Source organism: Manacus candei, unplaced genomic scaffold, assembly GCF_025592945.1.
Source record: "Manacus candei isolate 608988 ecotype Guabito, Panama unplaced genomic scaffold, ASM2559294v1 h1tg000002l, whole genome shotgun sequence".
In the NCBI taxonomy this organism is placed as follows: domain Eukaryota; kingdom Metazoa; phylum Chordata; class Aves; order Passeriformes; family Pipridae; genus Manacus; species Manacus candei.
In genome coordinates this window covers 95,277-112,260 of record NW_026138050.1, presented here as the reverse complement: position 1 = coordinate 112,260, position 16,984 = coordinate 95,277, and the positions used below count along the sequence as shown (strand labels likewise).

Below are 16,984 nucleotides of genomic sequence, written 5' to 3'. Positions count from 1 at the left end.
TTTCATAAGTACTAGCAGTCTGCTGACACTCAAAGTTTTTAGGCCACATAGTTTGTGAAAAATGTGTTCTGGGCAACTAGCTCAAGATTTAAAAAGCACAGAGGGTAGGGGAGACAATTATTTTTAAATCCAGATTTAGTGCCAAATATTACTATATTTCTGTGCATATTGCTGCCTTTAGCAGAACTTGTGCTTGCTCAGTATATGTAAATGATGTAATTTTTTAAAAATACTCATGTTAGAGCGCACAACTTTGAGACAAGAGCTTGATGCTGTGGATTCTGAGTGTAACCATTCTGGAAAAGTATTGGTCTCAGTGAAGATAATTACCTGGGAATAAATTTATGACATTTTAAATACTGTTTTAAATGCAGTTCCTGGGGAGACTGTTCAATGGGATTGGGGAGGCGTATGTATTTGGTCCACCGTTTATGAGTCCTGCTGGAATCCTGAACCGGACTCTAGTGTCCACAGTTCGGCGTCACAGTGGGGTAGTGGGTAGTCACACCATGGAACATGATCTGGCAGAGGGTTATAAAGAACAAAACTGTTTTGTTGGCAAGGAGTTTAAGGAGTGACTTCTCAGTCCAGAATTACATAAATGGAGACTAGAAATCTAATAGTGAAGCCTGTTTAATCTAGCGAAGGTATTGTCAGATCCTCCTATTGAAGTGTCAAACTATAGAAAGCACATAATGTTAACAGTGACAGTAATTATTTATTGGAATGGCTTGCACTAAAAGGTTAGGTTTCACCACTTCTTTCTAAAGGTTAAATTTCACTGTAAATAAATTGAATCCTATGTGTGTTTTAAACTAAGATCAGGGTAAGTGTTCATTATGATTCCTTTGAACCTCAGTCTCTATAATTGAAGTGGAAATGTTTGCAACAGGAATACACGATCATTTTAAAGTTTTGAGCAATATATTTCAAATTCTTTGAAAATACTTGTGTATTGCAGAACTAGGTGATTGAAAATTTAAGAGCAAGTTATTAGGGCTTCCTCTAAAATTTCATGGTGTGGGAGAGTGGTGATAAACAAATGCAGGTTCACTGTACCTGATCACTGCTTTCTTTTAAATGGTGTCCTTGTAAGTGTGTGTGGAAAAGGTTCTAGGACTTACGGACAAGGAAGGAAAAACTTGCTAGAGATGTAATGCAAAAATAGAACTGGGTAAAGATACAAACACTTGTGTGATTAATTAGCACTTTTGCTTTGTGTTTTCTTATGAAGAGTGTCAAAATTTGCATGAAACACCTCTGGGGTCAAACTCTGGGGTGATGTGACTACTGAATAGAGAGGAAATGAGTTTCAGCTGCTATTCTGGTAAACATTATCACCTGTTTGCATTATATATGTATGTATATATACACAAAAGAGAAAACTGAAGTCTTATTAAGAATATAGATTTGTCTGACATTTGTGGTATTTGCCTGAAGTTCGGGAAATGTCTTTAAAATACCCACACTAGTTGTGTCAGTGAAGATTCAAACTTGCTTGAAGCTTGTAGAAGCTGAATTTACTAGTTAGCAGAGGAAATTGCTTAGCAGGGACACCAAAGTCTATTAATATTTAAGCTAGCAGCTTAAAGCTAGTTGTGTCTGTGTGGACTGTAACTATGTATTTAAACTGCTAGACCACACGTTAACTGCAATTTAATATTCTTATCTTAAAATAAAACTTTCTTTTAGAAAATGTCAAAATGCTAATTACTCAAGAGAATACAATGTGCTTTCATGTACATGTGGATGAAAACAATCCTGATGATATTCTGATAGACTTATGACCTGTATTTTGAGTGTTCTAGGTAGAACAGATAATTACACTTCTGTGTCAGATTTTATTGGATTTATGTTTACATAAATATTCTTAAAGATCTAGTGTAATCGGCTTTTCTTAGATTTCAACATGAAGTGCTTAGCATACATTGAAGGATATTCGGGCAGCTCACTCTAAAGGAGAAGTGATAAGGCATTTTCTATAGGAAGATGCCAAGGAAGTAAATTTTGTGCCCCTTTTGCCTGTGCATTTTTTGCATATGGTTACAATATTCTTTACTGATTGGTTTTCCTTTTAGGGTGATTCCCTGCTGCTAGTCTGTAGCAAACCTGAGCTGTGAGGTCAGTGTTCAAAACACACATCTTCCTCTTTGGAATAATGTTAATTAATGCATGTTTTCCATATCTGTAGACATGTTTGGATAGGCAAATTTTGCAGAGAATTTACATGCTGAAGTGAATGCTATTGACAGAATTTGTACTGCACACTGTTAGCATTTAGCCAGAGTTTATAAGTATTGATATTTGCTAATTTCTGTTGCATCATAAATTATAAGACTTATGTGTGCCTTCTTCTTTTTTATTATTTTTCAAGACATATTATTGCCTGAAAGGCTTCACAGAGTAAACAATGACCCTGCTGGAATTGCGTTTTATTCATACGTGACCTCTCATAAGGTGGAAGTTTAAAGAGAAGGCCTGACATAGCTTCTTCCCTTTGTGGTTATGTTGAAAGCTTGTTTAGTGTATAGAAATCTGCTTAGGGAAGGGTAATTTCAGATACTGTAGCCTGTTTAAAAGAAAAAAAAAAAAAAGAGGAAAGAAAAGAAATGTTGAAGCCTTTTTTGCAAAGAGTGATGTAGCCGCTGTTACTTGAGATTTCGTTTAGAGCTTTTAGTTACTTTGCTTCCCCGACTGACCTCTCTATCTCTGTAGTGCTGTAGAGCTAGTGGCCAGTATTGCTTCATAAGGTGATGTGAGCAAACACTGTAGTGTAAAGAATTACAATAATCTTATTGAACAAGATTATTTCTAGAGATTTATTTCTGTTAACTGGGAGGACTTCCAGTTTTGTAGGCCCATATGTTTCTTAATTCAGTTCAACTGATGACCAGGTACTGTGCTTTTCTTCTTTAAAATAGTGTTTCTTTTTATCTGTTTTAGATTATACTTTTCAACTTCACTGGTTTCTGTTCCTGTATTGAATAATACATTTCAGTTTATAATTCATACAGTTGTCAGCTAATTTAATTTGTTCGGGTTTTATCTGTAGATTGTTCGTTCTTGAAGTGTTTTGATAATGTAAATGTATTTAAATGTGACATATTAAAACTATACCATCTTATGCACTTTGTCAATCTGCTGGTTTTGGCGCATAGCCTCGCTTCTGTGAGACCTTGAGTTTAGATCAGAAGAAATTGTGATTAGACTTCATCAAGCATTGTCTGATCTGAGTGCAGGTTAGCTGACATCATGTTTTAATGTATTAAACATTTTCTTGAACAGTTAATTTTATATAAAATTAAGCACCCCTTCACTTCTTCTAAAATGACAGTGTGTCTTAAGTGTGTACAGCATTTATCTTGTAATTACAGAAAGGTGTTTGTAGCTTTTGTAGTTCAGGCTGTGGTCTTTCTACATTCTACCAGCCCCAGCTAGACAAGTGCAGTTATTCAGAAACTAAATCTGTGTACCTGAAAATATAATCACCATCTTTTTTCCAATTAAACATTTTTTTGAATTCTAGGTCCTTTTAAGTAGAAAGAATTTTCAGGTATCTGAGTTCAGTAAGCAAATCTTTATATATAAGCATTAATGTTCAAATGCAAAGGATTGGGTCAGTAGAATTTTTTTTTCATGTGGAACAGCAAGTATCACTAGCATATGTGGTTTCCAGGGAGAATGATTCAAATGTAGCTAGGATTGTTAGTAATGATGCTTTTTTGAGTATCTCCTGTAAACTACTAGAATATTAAGAATAAGTAAAAGAAGTATTTGGGGTGCTACCACATCTTCAGTATGTATCGGTGAGATATTTATTGTGCCAAAACCTAAAGGATTAATACTGTCAGTGATCCACTTGGTAGTAGAAAGAAGCAGTAGATCTGTTAGACATCTGTCTTTTGAATCTTCCTTAGACCTCTGGCCAGCATGAAATATATCGGTACTGCATTGATCACAGGGGTTCACACATAGATTCTAAATAACATAGGAGATACCAATTTTGCCTCTTTATCTCTTTGTCAGGAATATCAGCTCTGGATTTCTTGATGTGTTTTGCATTTCACAAAACGCTGTAGTCTGTTCAATAAACTGAGTGTTAGTTAATTTGATCTATTCCTTCACTGTCTGCACGAGGTAGGTAGAAACTGCAACTTCAGTGTATGTTTTTTTAGAAGATGCACATATGACTCTTGCTTGGTACATGGCAGTTCTCAGTGCCCTGTGAGGTTTTGTACATTGGAGCTAAGACAAAACTAAATGTTTTTAGAACAAAGTGTTGAGGTTAAAAAGAAGTAGATTTGTTTGCCTTTAATTAAAAAAAAAAAAAAGAAAAAGAAAAACTGGTATTTGATCCTTGCTAGAATGTAGCCTTTGTTCAGGTTCCAAAAAAAAATTCCTCCTTATAAGTGTTAATTTTAGCCTTAACTTTTTACTTACTACTTAGATCTTTCATGCTAACAATGTTGATAATCTTTGATAAATGGTTTTGGGTGATTAATCAGGTAAGAGAAGTTGGATATTACATGATTTGAGTGATCAGTCTCATAAAATTACAACTACATTGTTGAATTCCTTCCTTTTAATGTCTTTAATAAATTTGGCTTTAATGGATGTGACTACATCTGAATATCTGCTTGCTATTCAGATGCCAAGCTGAATATTTGCTTGCAATTCTCACTTGGATGTTCAAATCATTGTGATTTTTTTTGGCTTGTTTGTTTGGGGTTTTGTGTTTTGTTGTTCTTGTTTGGGGTTTTGTTTGGGTTTTGTTTGTTTGTTTGTTTTTTCTAATCTAGGATGAAACAGGTGCCTATTTAATAGACAGAGACCCAACATACTTCGGGCCAGTGCTGAACTATCTGAGACATGGGAAACTGGTTATTAACAAGGACCTAGCTGAGGAAGGTAAGACATTCCTAAATATCCTTTGTTTACTTGTCACTTGCTTATTATTTTCACTGCTTTTGAGTCATCAAAACTAATTTAGAACTAGATGGTAAATCTTAATCAGTGTAGCATTTCAATCTGTTTCAAGCAAAGCTGATAGGCATCATGCAGTTATAGTATGTGCTGTTAGCTGAGTGTTTTGAGTATGATTCCTATTTTCACAACCCCTGTAAGTATTCAAGCAGGAGGGGAGATGGCTTTTATTGTATAGTCTTGTATCTTTCATTTATGACTGTGTGAAATATTTGGGTTTAGTCCTCTTCAAGCAAAAGAATGCTGCCTGGGAAACAAGCTTTAGAAGATGTAAATAAAAGTAAGAGTGAAGTTCTGGGATGTTCACAACTGTGGAATATGCTCTTGAAGACTAAATTCTGCTCTCAGCTTCTTCCTCCCTGTCCCCAGTTTGTAACAATTTTACCCTAATGGAGGACTGTTTTAAAACATATAGTACTAAAACTGTATTGATAAGGTATTGAAGAAATTTTTAAAAGAGAAATACAATTTAACAATATTAGCAAGAAATAGTATGAAATATAATTTCCATGTGCATTGTTAAGCACATACTACGTGTAGAGAACAGGTAAGACTTGAAGCAGTAACTTTAAGCTTTTGTTTCAGGACCTAAGATCTCAAATGACAGGAAGAAAAATTTCCTGCATGCTAGCAGCTGCAGAGCTTTTCAGTAGGATTATTTGAATTTCTCTTTTGCATTCCAGCCAGAGGCAGGGCCTGAGCTATGGTGGTCTATCAGTCTGCTATGGAATGGTATCTGTGCTCCTTTTTTTGTTTCCTGCCTCATTCTGTATGTGAAATGGCATCTGTTTTCTTTGAGAGTTTTTGGGGACAATTTTTTAGAATGAGCTAAACATTGAACTACCTGTGCCTGAAGGAGGGAAGAATCATTAGGTTGGTAAATTATCTTATGGGCAAAATAAATAATTTTCTATAGCTGTAGAGAGGATAATCTTAGGAACTGACGATGATTTTGTTCTGGAATCTTTGGTTACACTGTCTTTCCAAAAAATGTTTTCATACTAGGTGTACTGGAAGAGGCTGAATTCTACAATATCACATCACTAATAAAACTGGTAAAGGACAAAATAAGGGAAAGAGACAGCAAAATCTCACAGGTGAGGCTGTTTTCTAGTGTGCTTTTGATTATTCGTTCTATGACAAGCACTGGGTGGGTTCCATTCGTTTTTTATGTAACTGCTCATTTCCCCAGTAAGATACTGAATGACTGCCTCCATCTCTGGATGAGCTGGAACCCTTAAGATTAATACTCTTAATTTCTGGCTCCTGCCAGTCTACTTGCAAAGTTCACAAATCTTGTTCAAAACATGAAAAGCATCTAAATAATTGTTCCAAAATGTGTGGTAACAGTAGAATTTGTCATAATATTTCTGCAAGTAGTTATTTTAGAGAACAGCTTTTTTAAAATATGTCTTTCTCATTTGCATTTAAGTACTCTGAATATGATGAGGTTGCCTAATTATGGTAAAACTGCTGTTTATACAGTATGTTTATGCAGCATGCATACAGATGCTATTTAGCTCCTGTCATACATTTCTGTAGCAAAGTTAGTTTATTTGTAGTGCTCTGTGGTTGAGAAGACTGCTGCTGCTTCTCATAGCAGCTCATGAATATTTCTCCATGGAAGTGAATGCAATAGAGAAAGTTTGTTCTTTAACTCTGCTACTCTGGCCTTCTTTTGTAACTGAGTCTTCATGGAGATATTCCAAACTCATGTTGCCAAATTTCTGTTGAAGTCAGGATGTGGGATCACAGGGTTGCTCTGATAGCATTTACTAAAGGTCTCAGCTAAAATGGTCCTAGTCATTCATTGCTCTGTATGGGTTCAAGGTGGTGTTGCTTATCATTTCTAGAAAGTAAGGGTTGCTTCAGACAAATCACAAACATGGTGAATTCCATGACCTATTGAGCATCTTATATTTCTTCTTGAAGGTGCCAGTCAAACACGTATACAGAGTGCTGCAGTGCCAGGAAGAGGAACTCACTCAAATGGTTTCCACAATGTCTGATGGCTGGAAATTTGAGCAGGTAAAAAACCCATATGGATTTTTATAGTTACAAAGTCTTCTAAAAGATCAGTTTTGTGAAAAAGGAGTATAAAATAAATTCTGTGCATCTTTTGTCACTCAGTCATTTTCAGAATTTGCATATACATACACAGTTAAGTTAAAATCTGATATTTGCGTTCATATTTGTCATAGAACAAAAAAATGTAGCTTTCCAGGAGGTAAATTGTGCTGACTTTCTTTAAAAACATCTGCATCATGTCTGAAATGTAATTCTTCAGTGTCTACACATGAGCAGTTGAAGGGTGAATCAACCAAAATTATCCAGTACAAGTTTATGTGAATGGTAAGTTAGGTATAAAGAGCTCTGGGTAAAAAGAGGTGAGCTTGGAAGATAAATGTTTGTCAGACCCAAAGAGGGATTGTTCAGATAAAAAACTGATAGACATAGGAGGGTGGACTTCACCAGTGTGGATGTGGAGCTGGATAGCTATGAGCTATGTGAATGTTCTTTGCACTGCATAAAAATAGCTTTGTGTGTACATTCAAGAATGTATTGTAAAATTGCAAGGAGATCTTTGTTATTTTTGCTGATCTCTGTAAATAAGAAACTAACTGTACAACTCTGTCATCGTTCACATTCCTAACCTAGAAGAATATTTAACTGCACTGGATCGATGACTGTTAACTCTGAGACACGAGTGCTCAACCGCTAGCACCTTTTTCAGTGTCTGATGCCTACTGTAGGAGAGATTGGAATAAGCACAAGTCCATTATCCTGTGCAGTCTCACTCTAATAATTCAACAAAGCAACATTTTTAAAATGTTCAGGACACAAAGGTAAAAGAGAACATTTTGTTTATATTTGATGAAATGTGCAAGGTGCTGGTGTCATGGAGACATCCTGACCAAGCAAACTCAGCGAACACGGAGACAGCTTTTTATTCTTCACTTCTCTGGCTCAAGTATTACCAGGTCTGTTTGCCATGCTACGAGGTGATTGTTGTTGAAGTTCCTGTAAAAAGCTCTCACTTAATGCACATGACTGTTTTGATCAGTGCATTGACAAAGTTTTTTCAACATTCTTCTTTGTCATGAGAAACTAGCTTTCATTACGAACAGAGATTCTTTACTTTTTAAAAGATTAGATGATACCATGGCTTTTACCTATCCTGAAGCCTTACAGTCTTTAGGGATATTGTATTTGGGAGTAATACTGGTTCGACAGTGCAGCTTCTGAAAGAACTGTTATAATCTCTTTTAGAACTGGAAAATTCCAGTGGTTTTCTTGAACATTACACCCTTGTTTCATTCAGCTTTCTTCCCGCTTCCTCTCTCTCCCATGTTGCACTCTTTTAGACACATAGTTTGAAGTAGATAAACACAATATCTGTATGATCTTATAATACTCAGCATCTTATTACCTCACACTAGGCCATTCCCTTCTTTGGTTGTATTGGAGACCTGCTTTTAGCAGACAGCATTCACTTGCAACAGAATTAGTATATTCTGTATAATGTGAATAGTTTTATTGTGAAGATCTGAGAACGCTGTAGCATTTCTGTAATTTTTTAATCTTTTCTAAGCCCGTGTTGTTCAGCAGCATGCTTCCTTCAGGAGTTTTTGGGTTGGTATCCACCACACTTTGTACCTAAAAAACGCTGAAATCATCTGCTTTTTCGGAGGAGTGATATTCCTGTGGATTGGGAGTCCTTGTGCTCTGAGCCCCATGCAATACGTCTAAGTGGTTGGTTTTGATCAAAACCATTTCTTTCCCCTTAACATTTCAAAATTTTATTGTAAAATATGATTGCATGTGGTAATTAAATAGGATTGGAAGGTGCAGAACTTTTGGTGCACTTATGCAGATGTTTTGATGCCCTTCTCCAAAGAATGTGAGGAAAAGCTTTGCTAGAACAGTAGAGTTATGTATTACTCCCAGTTCAAAATCTATTACCAAAAATTATGGTGCCCTACTTTTCTGATTTCAGTGGGTTATTTTGTAGAGGATTTTTTAGCTTCAATTGTTACTGCTTCAGGCGATCAGAAAAAGCCAATATTTTGTCAATACAACATAAGAAACTTTGGACTATACAAAATTGGTACATACAAAGGCTTTAGACAGCAGTGGTGTTGGTCATGTCAGTTTTAATGATCAGTGTAACCTGAGTCTGTCACCATAATGCAGTCTTAAACACGTTCACAGTATGAGGAGGACGATATTTAGCTGCTGCCTTCAAAACTATTCACATAACAATATCAGGATGTATATAACTTTACTGTTCATGGGCCTTCTTATCTATGTCAATCTCCAGTTTACTCAGAATAGGCAGTTGTTGTCTAGCTCTTCACACTTAATTTAAAGCTCTGATTTTTCTCAAGGGCACTGACAGGTATGCTTTAATTTAAATGGGCTAGGAATTGCTATGTATTATTAAGGTAAAATATTTTTTATAGTAACAAGTTGAGAAATTTAGCTGAGGTTATGCTGAACTTTGAATTATTAGATGGTTGGCAAGTGTGACCAGAGTTCTTGGTAGTGTTTTTTATGGGAACAAGGCAGACATTTTTTTTTCCACTCCAGTTATTTTCTTGGATCTTCTGTAAATTACCCCTTCTGAAAGCAACTTAGAGCACCCAACTTTTTTTCCTCTAGTTGACTTCTTATGTTTCCTTAGCTGTATCTTGTTTATCAGTATTTGGAACAAGATGAAGCTCTTTCATACCCAGGCTTGATATATTGCTTTACATAACACCTTCCAGTCTTATATCCACGTTACCTTCTCCACTTGGCAAGTATGACAGGGAAATAATGCTCGCTTTCATTATGCACTGAACTTTGTTTATGTTTTTTGGAGTAGCTGGCTACACCACAGTGATATGGGGAGTTTTCTGTCTTACTATCAGTAACTCTTAACTTCTCTTGAAATTACAAAGGGCTTTGCAGCTACCACAAAAATTATTTTATGTGGAAATGAAGTTGTAGCTCGATAGCAACCTGTTCTAGTAGCAAGTAAATATAACCTAAACATTTCAGCTCATCTATTAATTGTACGATTTGGACGATGGTATGTGCTTCAGCTTTACAAAGGTTTCTTTTTGTGTTTTGCTTTGATTGGTTATTTCAGCTTGTCAGTATAGGTTCCCAGTACAGCTGTGGCCGGGCTCAGCAGTCAGAGTATCTGCTGATAGTGTCACGGGAAGTGAAAGGGGAAGAGAGATGCTTCCAGAAATGCTGCAGTGAGGTGTGTCACACCATTCTTTTTGCCCTCACACTGATATGCTTGGCCTCCTTGCGTTTCTGCTGCTTTCAAATCATTCCACTTTATTCCTGGATGTACAGCACGTAGTAATTTGTGTGTATTTGTGACTGGTTTTTATTTATATTCACAGTATTTCATTATACATTATGAATGTTCATATTGTAAAAATAATAAAAAAACAACCAAACAAAAATTCCCTCATTATTCAGTTAAATATTTTTCTTAAGGAGGGTTCTTACCTTCTCAATAGGTAACTTTTTTTCCTTAAATCTTCTTCTGAAGTTAGCAGCCTTTGATCCATACTTGTTAACTAAGAGGGGTACAATTCAAACCTTACGAACCCTGTAAATACAGTTTTGAGTTCAGTGGGTTCAGAAGGGGACATTTCTGTGTTATGGTCAAACTGGGGTGATGATTATTTCATCCACCAAATAGCCAGTTAAGTTCTGAGTTTGAACCCTTTATTTCTGGTAACTCAAAACTTAGCTGTTTTTTAGATGGATGAAATATGTTCAAACTGGAATAACAAATAACAGGAATTTTTCATATGGAGGAGTGAGAGGAGAACATAACAACCAGTTTTAAATTTTGTCTCAAGTGAAAAAAAACATCCTGGGTGGCTTTTTGGCTTTATTGGTTTGTTATTTTGGTTTTTTTCCATCTTGGGACATTTTCTTGAAACCCAAATGGAGAATCCTAACTTCAGTCATTGGTTTTTTAGGCTCATCCTTCCTTCTTCCCTTGTTCTCTTTTCACTGCTTTTTTAATTGCTTTGTTGCTTCTAAATATTCATGAGTTTGGGAAGGATTTTTTGCTAACCAGTAACATTGGAGGATTTTTTGCTTACCAGTCATCATTTTGCTAACTGGTTAGCAAAAAGTCCAGTCCTTTACATATCCGTGCTCTATTTTGAAGTGTCATATGTGAATTAATTTGGGAACCTTGTGCTCTGTAGTATTTTTCATCAATAAAATGCTTGGAGTACTTGTTCTTTTCCTTGCTATATATATGGTTATTCAGTCTGAAAGATGAGTATAACATCATGAAGATAACATGATTGTGAAGCGGTTTGATAAAAGCAGAGCTTTGCCTATGATTTTACATGAACACTTAGCCATGCAATTCTGGATTTTAAAACTGGACTGTTACCTCGCTGTATTCCAGAATCTGCTTTTGATGTACCAAGCACTGTCTGTTTCTTTCAGTTGTATAGGTAACATTTGGAATGTGGAATTAATACTATGGGTTTGCAGACTTTCTGGAATAGAATAAGAATTGCAGCTTGTTAGGCATGTGTAGGGTACAGGCAGCATGATGTTATTCATGTGTTCATGTCCTAGATAGCTCAAAGGAAAATTCAGCATCATAAAATGGAATATGGGGAAGGCAGTGAAGAAATGAATTCAGGTATAAAATAAAAATAATAATTAAAAAAAATTGAAACTTTGAAGCCTGATAATTGCTTTAAGAGTCCTGTAGTAAATGTGCTTCCAGGCTTGGTGTCAGTCAGCAGTGCTGAGTTTAAGAGCTGATGTGTCTGTATCTTTATAAACTTTTGCAAATCCTTTGAGAAGGCAGCAGAACAAATGCATTATAACTCTAAAAGGCATAGAGGCCATTCTTAGAGTCATACAACTTGATTCTGTAAAAAAATAATGAGGGGAGGATTTTCTTTTATTCTGTGAACTCTTAGTATAATTAAAAAGATCCATAATCTGAAATACTTTGACTATGCATTGTAACATCTGTTTTGCAGACCTCAGGTTACTCTGATTTGTTGTGCGTTCTTTTTTTGGGGGGGGTGAGGGTTGGTGGTGTGGGGATGGCGGACATGGTGGGGGGCAGTCTTCCAGTTTATCAGCATCTTTCTCAAGGTGTTGCCACCAACACTGGGAACAATGGGGTGACTTTTGGAATAGGAGTGCTAAAACATTGCTTTATTTCTGATCTTCATTCCTGACACAACGGTTCAGTTCTAATCTGCAGTCATTTTCCATTGTTACTTTTTGTGCCATCAACCTTATTGCTGATGCATTTCAAAAAGCTACAATGAAATTTCTAGCATGCTGTTGATACTATGCAAATTATACATTCTTAGCTGCACACATAAAAAACTGCTTATGGGAGTATCATGAGTTGGAGTTTTGAGGAACTTGGGTTCAATGTTGCAAAAGTGACTTTATCTTGAAATGCACCAGCTGATCAATAATGGCAAAAAATCATCAGATGTTTTGCAGTCAGCTAAATCCACAATCCTGTCCAACTGGCTAATAAGTATTCAGTCTACCATGTCTTCTGAAAAGACTTATGTGCAAAAGGTTAACTTTTCTGGTTGTATTATGAAGCATTAGTAAGTAATTATCAACTGAGAACCTGTCAGCCTGGATGAACCAGGATTGATGATTTGGCTGATGTTTGGATTTTATATGGTATCTACTTTCAGAGAGATCATTTATTTCTTTAGAGGGTCAATAAATAAAGAAGTGTTTTTCCTTCTGCTAGTTACCACAGCTTATCTGATAGTGAGCTGTTGCCATTTTGCAAGAAGAAAAGTTGACTGTATACTAATCACATTGTATGCTTGAATTTTATTCAGATTTCTCTTCAGAGAAAGTGAATTTTTTGTGACTTTATTTAAACATGTTTTCAACTTTCAGAACATTTTCTAGCCTTCAAGTGGATTAAAAATACTGTTTAATGTTCTACCTTTTACCTCAATAATTGAAGCAGTTACTGTATTTGTATTAAATGGTTTGTAATTGCAATATAATATATAGGATAAACTTTATACCACTTTGTTGGGTTTAGAGCCAACTTAACTGCTATTTTTTCTGAAAGTTTGTGTATTATATTTTTTGTTGATAGAAAAGACAATCAAAAAGTCATCTCAATATATGAAGTAACTTTGTGCTGATTTTCCAGCTCTTCAGTAGCTTTTCTTAGTCCATTTTGTTCCACTAAGAAACTAGTTACTTTGTAGGTTTTGTGATTCTGTATTACGCAAATATGGTATGGTGCAGACTGCAGAGTATCCATCATGGAAGATTAGCTGACTTAATATCTCAAGGTAAATAAATGGTGCCTTTATATTGAGGATGCTTTGATGCTTCTAAAAAACCTGGGGTTTTGTAACTTCATAACACACTTTTGGTGGAAAAAAATGTCTTTAACACATTAATTTTTGATCAGCCTGTGTTCATTACTGACTGTTTCAAGTCAGTAATGTTACATACAGTGTTTCAAGTATGTATTTTGCAGAACTAGAGCAATGTTAGGAGAGAAGGAGGGAGAGAAAGGTTTCTGGTGATCACACTCAGTGTAGTTAAAGTACATCATTTGAGAGCGATGAATTTTGATGGCCAGTTCTGTTCATGGAAGGCTGAGCCTTGTATGCTGTAATAACATCAGGGTCCAAAAACGTTGACATTGCCTAGGCCTGGAATCAGCTTGGTTCTTTGTGCAGACGCAGTGGCTGCTGTTCTCTGTAGCCGTCAACTCTGTCCTCCTGTGGAGCTGCTTGCTTGGCTGTCTTACCATAGTGCAGGAACATCTGAACATCTTTCTCCTCTCCTTAGAAGTACAAAGAGGCTTTATTTTTTCCTGACAGTGCTATGTGGAAGCTGCTTTTAACCTTCGTCTGACTTCCACTTTTGTTGAGGGAATAATCTTATCCCTCAAGTACAGACTCTGGATGAAGATTTCATACTGACTGCGTCTTCCATGCTTTAACAAGGCTTTTACTCTCTTGTAGTGTTCTGCTAGACTGATGGCAGTACAGTGTTTGTCTTTACACAGATAACCACAGTGTTTCAAGTGCTGTTGCCCTAAAAAACAAGTCAGGCCTTTTCTACGGGGCCATTTCCAGAACATTTTAATGATATAGTAGAGATTGTGGAATATTGGCCTTATCGTATGTGTGCGATGATTTGGTAGGTGGATTCAATATACTTTTGGTAATGACATTTAGATACCGTATCTCTGCAACTGGTTGATTTTTAGGATTGGATCTGTGTCAGTGGTAATAGCACCATACATTATCTTGTCATGCTTTTGAAATAAAACTTTAATATAAGTGAAACAGCTGCATCTGAATTGATTCTGTCTTGGAAAGGCAGGCCATGTAAAGCTTCTAGCATTAGGTAAGTGCATTGTGTGTAAAGTAAGACAATTTCTGCCATTTGATAAACATCTACTTAAGAGATAGTACTGATATTGAGTATATCCTCCTTTCCCAGTAAATTGTCATTTATCATTCAATATAGAGACTTGTAGAAACTTGTAAATTCGTCACATTTCATTATACATGGCTTCCGCTTGTAGCGCTTCCTTAATTAACTTCCTTGTAGCGGTACATATGAATTTCAGATGTTAATTGGTGTCCCGCCATGCTGTGTCTTGCTGTTTTCCAATCAAATGCAAATTTTGTTTTTGTCCATTCAAAATATATTTTAATAGAAATACCATTATTCTGTAAGTGGTGGTGGGGATCTCTTCAGCTTCCTGCATGCAGGCGTTTACATGTTAAATCATCCATGTTAAGATACCATATACAAACTTTTAAAAATTAACTTTGAAGGATAGGAAGGTTCCCAGTAAATAACAGAAACAGAACAGGCTGCTTCTCCACTGGCCTGCCTCTGTAGCCTTTTCTTTCACAGTATAATCATAACTGTAAATCATTAATTCTGTAATTGTTTAAAAAGAAAAACTGTGTTTATCTTATCATCAGTGTCAGTGTATTTGTCAACATCAAAACATATTTGCATTGAAGTGGAGAATCGTGCTTCAGGCACAACCAACAATGAAGAGTGAGGATTGTTTTTACTAAAGGTGAGACTTTATGGGATTTTATTTTATGTGGAAATGTAATTGACTTTTTTTTTTCATCTTTCAGCTGGTCAGTATTGGTTCTTCCTATAACTATGGCAATGAAGATCAGGCTGAATTTCTGTGTGTTGTCTCAAAGGAATTGCATAACACTCCATATGGCACAACCAGTGAACCCAGTGAAAAAGCAAAGGTAAGTTGCTAGACATTGGACTGAAAAAGCAGTGTTGAATTGGGTGGGCTTCACAAAGTCATGATAGATCTACCTCTGTTCTGGACCATTATTTAATTGCCTTTTTCCTCCTCGCTCGTGACTAATTCTCTGTCCATTGTATGAGAGACTATAAATTGTACAGGTAGCATGCATTAGTTATGCATGCATGGATTATTTAAATACAATACTCTGTACTTTTTCAATACCTGTTTCTTACAGTTGAGAATCTAGGTTTTCTTTCTTATACGTTTGAATGCTTTTCTTATTCTGCCACTGGTTCAGTTGAAAACTTTTTTCTTGCTTGACTTCAACTGAAGAAATCTTACTGTCAAGAATGGAGCTTGTAAGATGCTATCTCTGTAAAACAGTCATGTTCAATATGTTATAAGATGAAGGTACTTGTTAGCTTAATGTTTTCAGGGTTCTACTTAATTATCTTTACTTTCTGTAACCAGCTTTACAAAAAGATTGTAATGGGCACAGTATCTTAGCATTTTACTCAGTTGTCTTTCAGAGTTTGTACAAGGGAAAATACAAAATCGCAGCTGACTAATAATAAGGCAGAGCAGTTCTGTAATGTAGGTGTATTCTCTGTCATGCATAGTGAACAACTTTTATTTATTGTATTGCTGCATTGTATGAGGAGATGACTACAGGCAAACTGGACACTCCTGTATCAAAAGCTTTTGATTTCATATATGTAGATGGAAAACAATTGGTGAAACATCAAAAGTTGCTTGTTCAAGAATCACCTTTGAAGAAATTAATTTTGAAATGGATCTGAGTCTTGGCAGTGAGGCCTCAAATAGATAAAACCTCATTACTTTCTGTGCTGTGTAACATGCTTATGTAGCTACACATGTGGAGTCATTTTATAATATGGACTATAAAGATACTCCAAGCTTTATGTTGGATTTCTAGTGAAATAAATAATATATGTTCTTTTGTCACTGTTGAGATAAACTTCCAAAGAATTGTAAAGGATTAATGTAGTCAAGGGTAAACAGTGAACCTGCTACTTTTTTCAAAACCCTAGTTGAGGTCTGCTTTTGCCAGAATGCTTCAGGAAAACTTTGACAAGTTAGAGCTGTGTGGTAGTAATTTAGGACTGAGATACCTACCTGAAATAAACCATGGAATTCTAAAGCCTAATAAACATCTTCATAAGGAATGGTAGTACATCTTCAGGGAATTTCAGAAGTTGCCAGAGTTACATTGCATTGTTATATGTAAAAGAAAATATGTGTCAAATGAAAGTGTAAAAGGCTAAATAGAAAAGCTAGTTCAGACTGCAATTCAACTGTGTAAATTGAGTAGCTCTGAGAAAAGCTATCTTAGACCTCTCCATTGCTGTGCTGCTTGGTCATTGTTTCAGAGATGGGAGCAGAGCATAATTTGACCAGCGTGATGAGTAAGAATTACTGTTAATTTTGGTTGGCGATAAAAATATTCACTCCTTTTATCCTGGAAGAATTGAGCTGTTGCTAGCAATTAATAGGCAATACTTGCAGAATAATTTTTATATATTTTGTTTCTAATAGATCAAATTTTTTTTACATAGGTATATGCTGTGACTGGGAAAAAAATATTTTTTGCTTGAGAGGTTTCTGACAGCTGTGTTCAGGAATCTTGACTGAACCTCTGGAGCTGTTACGCCCATAGTTCCCTCTTAGCATTATCCTGTAGTCTGC

General features: G+C 35.8%; 1 protein-coding gene across 5 annotated transcripts in view; it reads left to right on the top strand.

The window, feature by feature from the left end:
- Positions 1-16,984, top strand: part of LOC127472501 (BTB/POZ domain-containing protein KCTD5) — a 30,911-nt gene that overhangs the window by 3,003 nt on the left and 10,924 nt on the right. For 3 of the 5 annotated variants that reach the window (XM_051791035.1, XM_051790970.1, XM_051790877.1), the window contains exons 2-6: positions 4,800-4,908; positions 5,989-6,080; positions 6,916-7,011; positions 10,118-10,234; positions 15,147-15,272. In XM_051791035.1, coding sequence (XP_051646995.1) covers positions 4,800-4,908; positions 5,989-6,080; positions 6,916-7,011; positions 10,118-10,234; positions 15,147-15,272 — 540 coding nt within the window. The remainder of the gene's footprint in view (positions 1-4,799; positions 4,909-5,988; positions 6,081-6,915; positions 7,012-10,117; positions 10,235-15,146; positions 15,273-16,984) is intronic. The other 2 variants (XM_051791209.1, XM_051791126.1) reach the window with 1 other exon arrangement.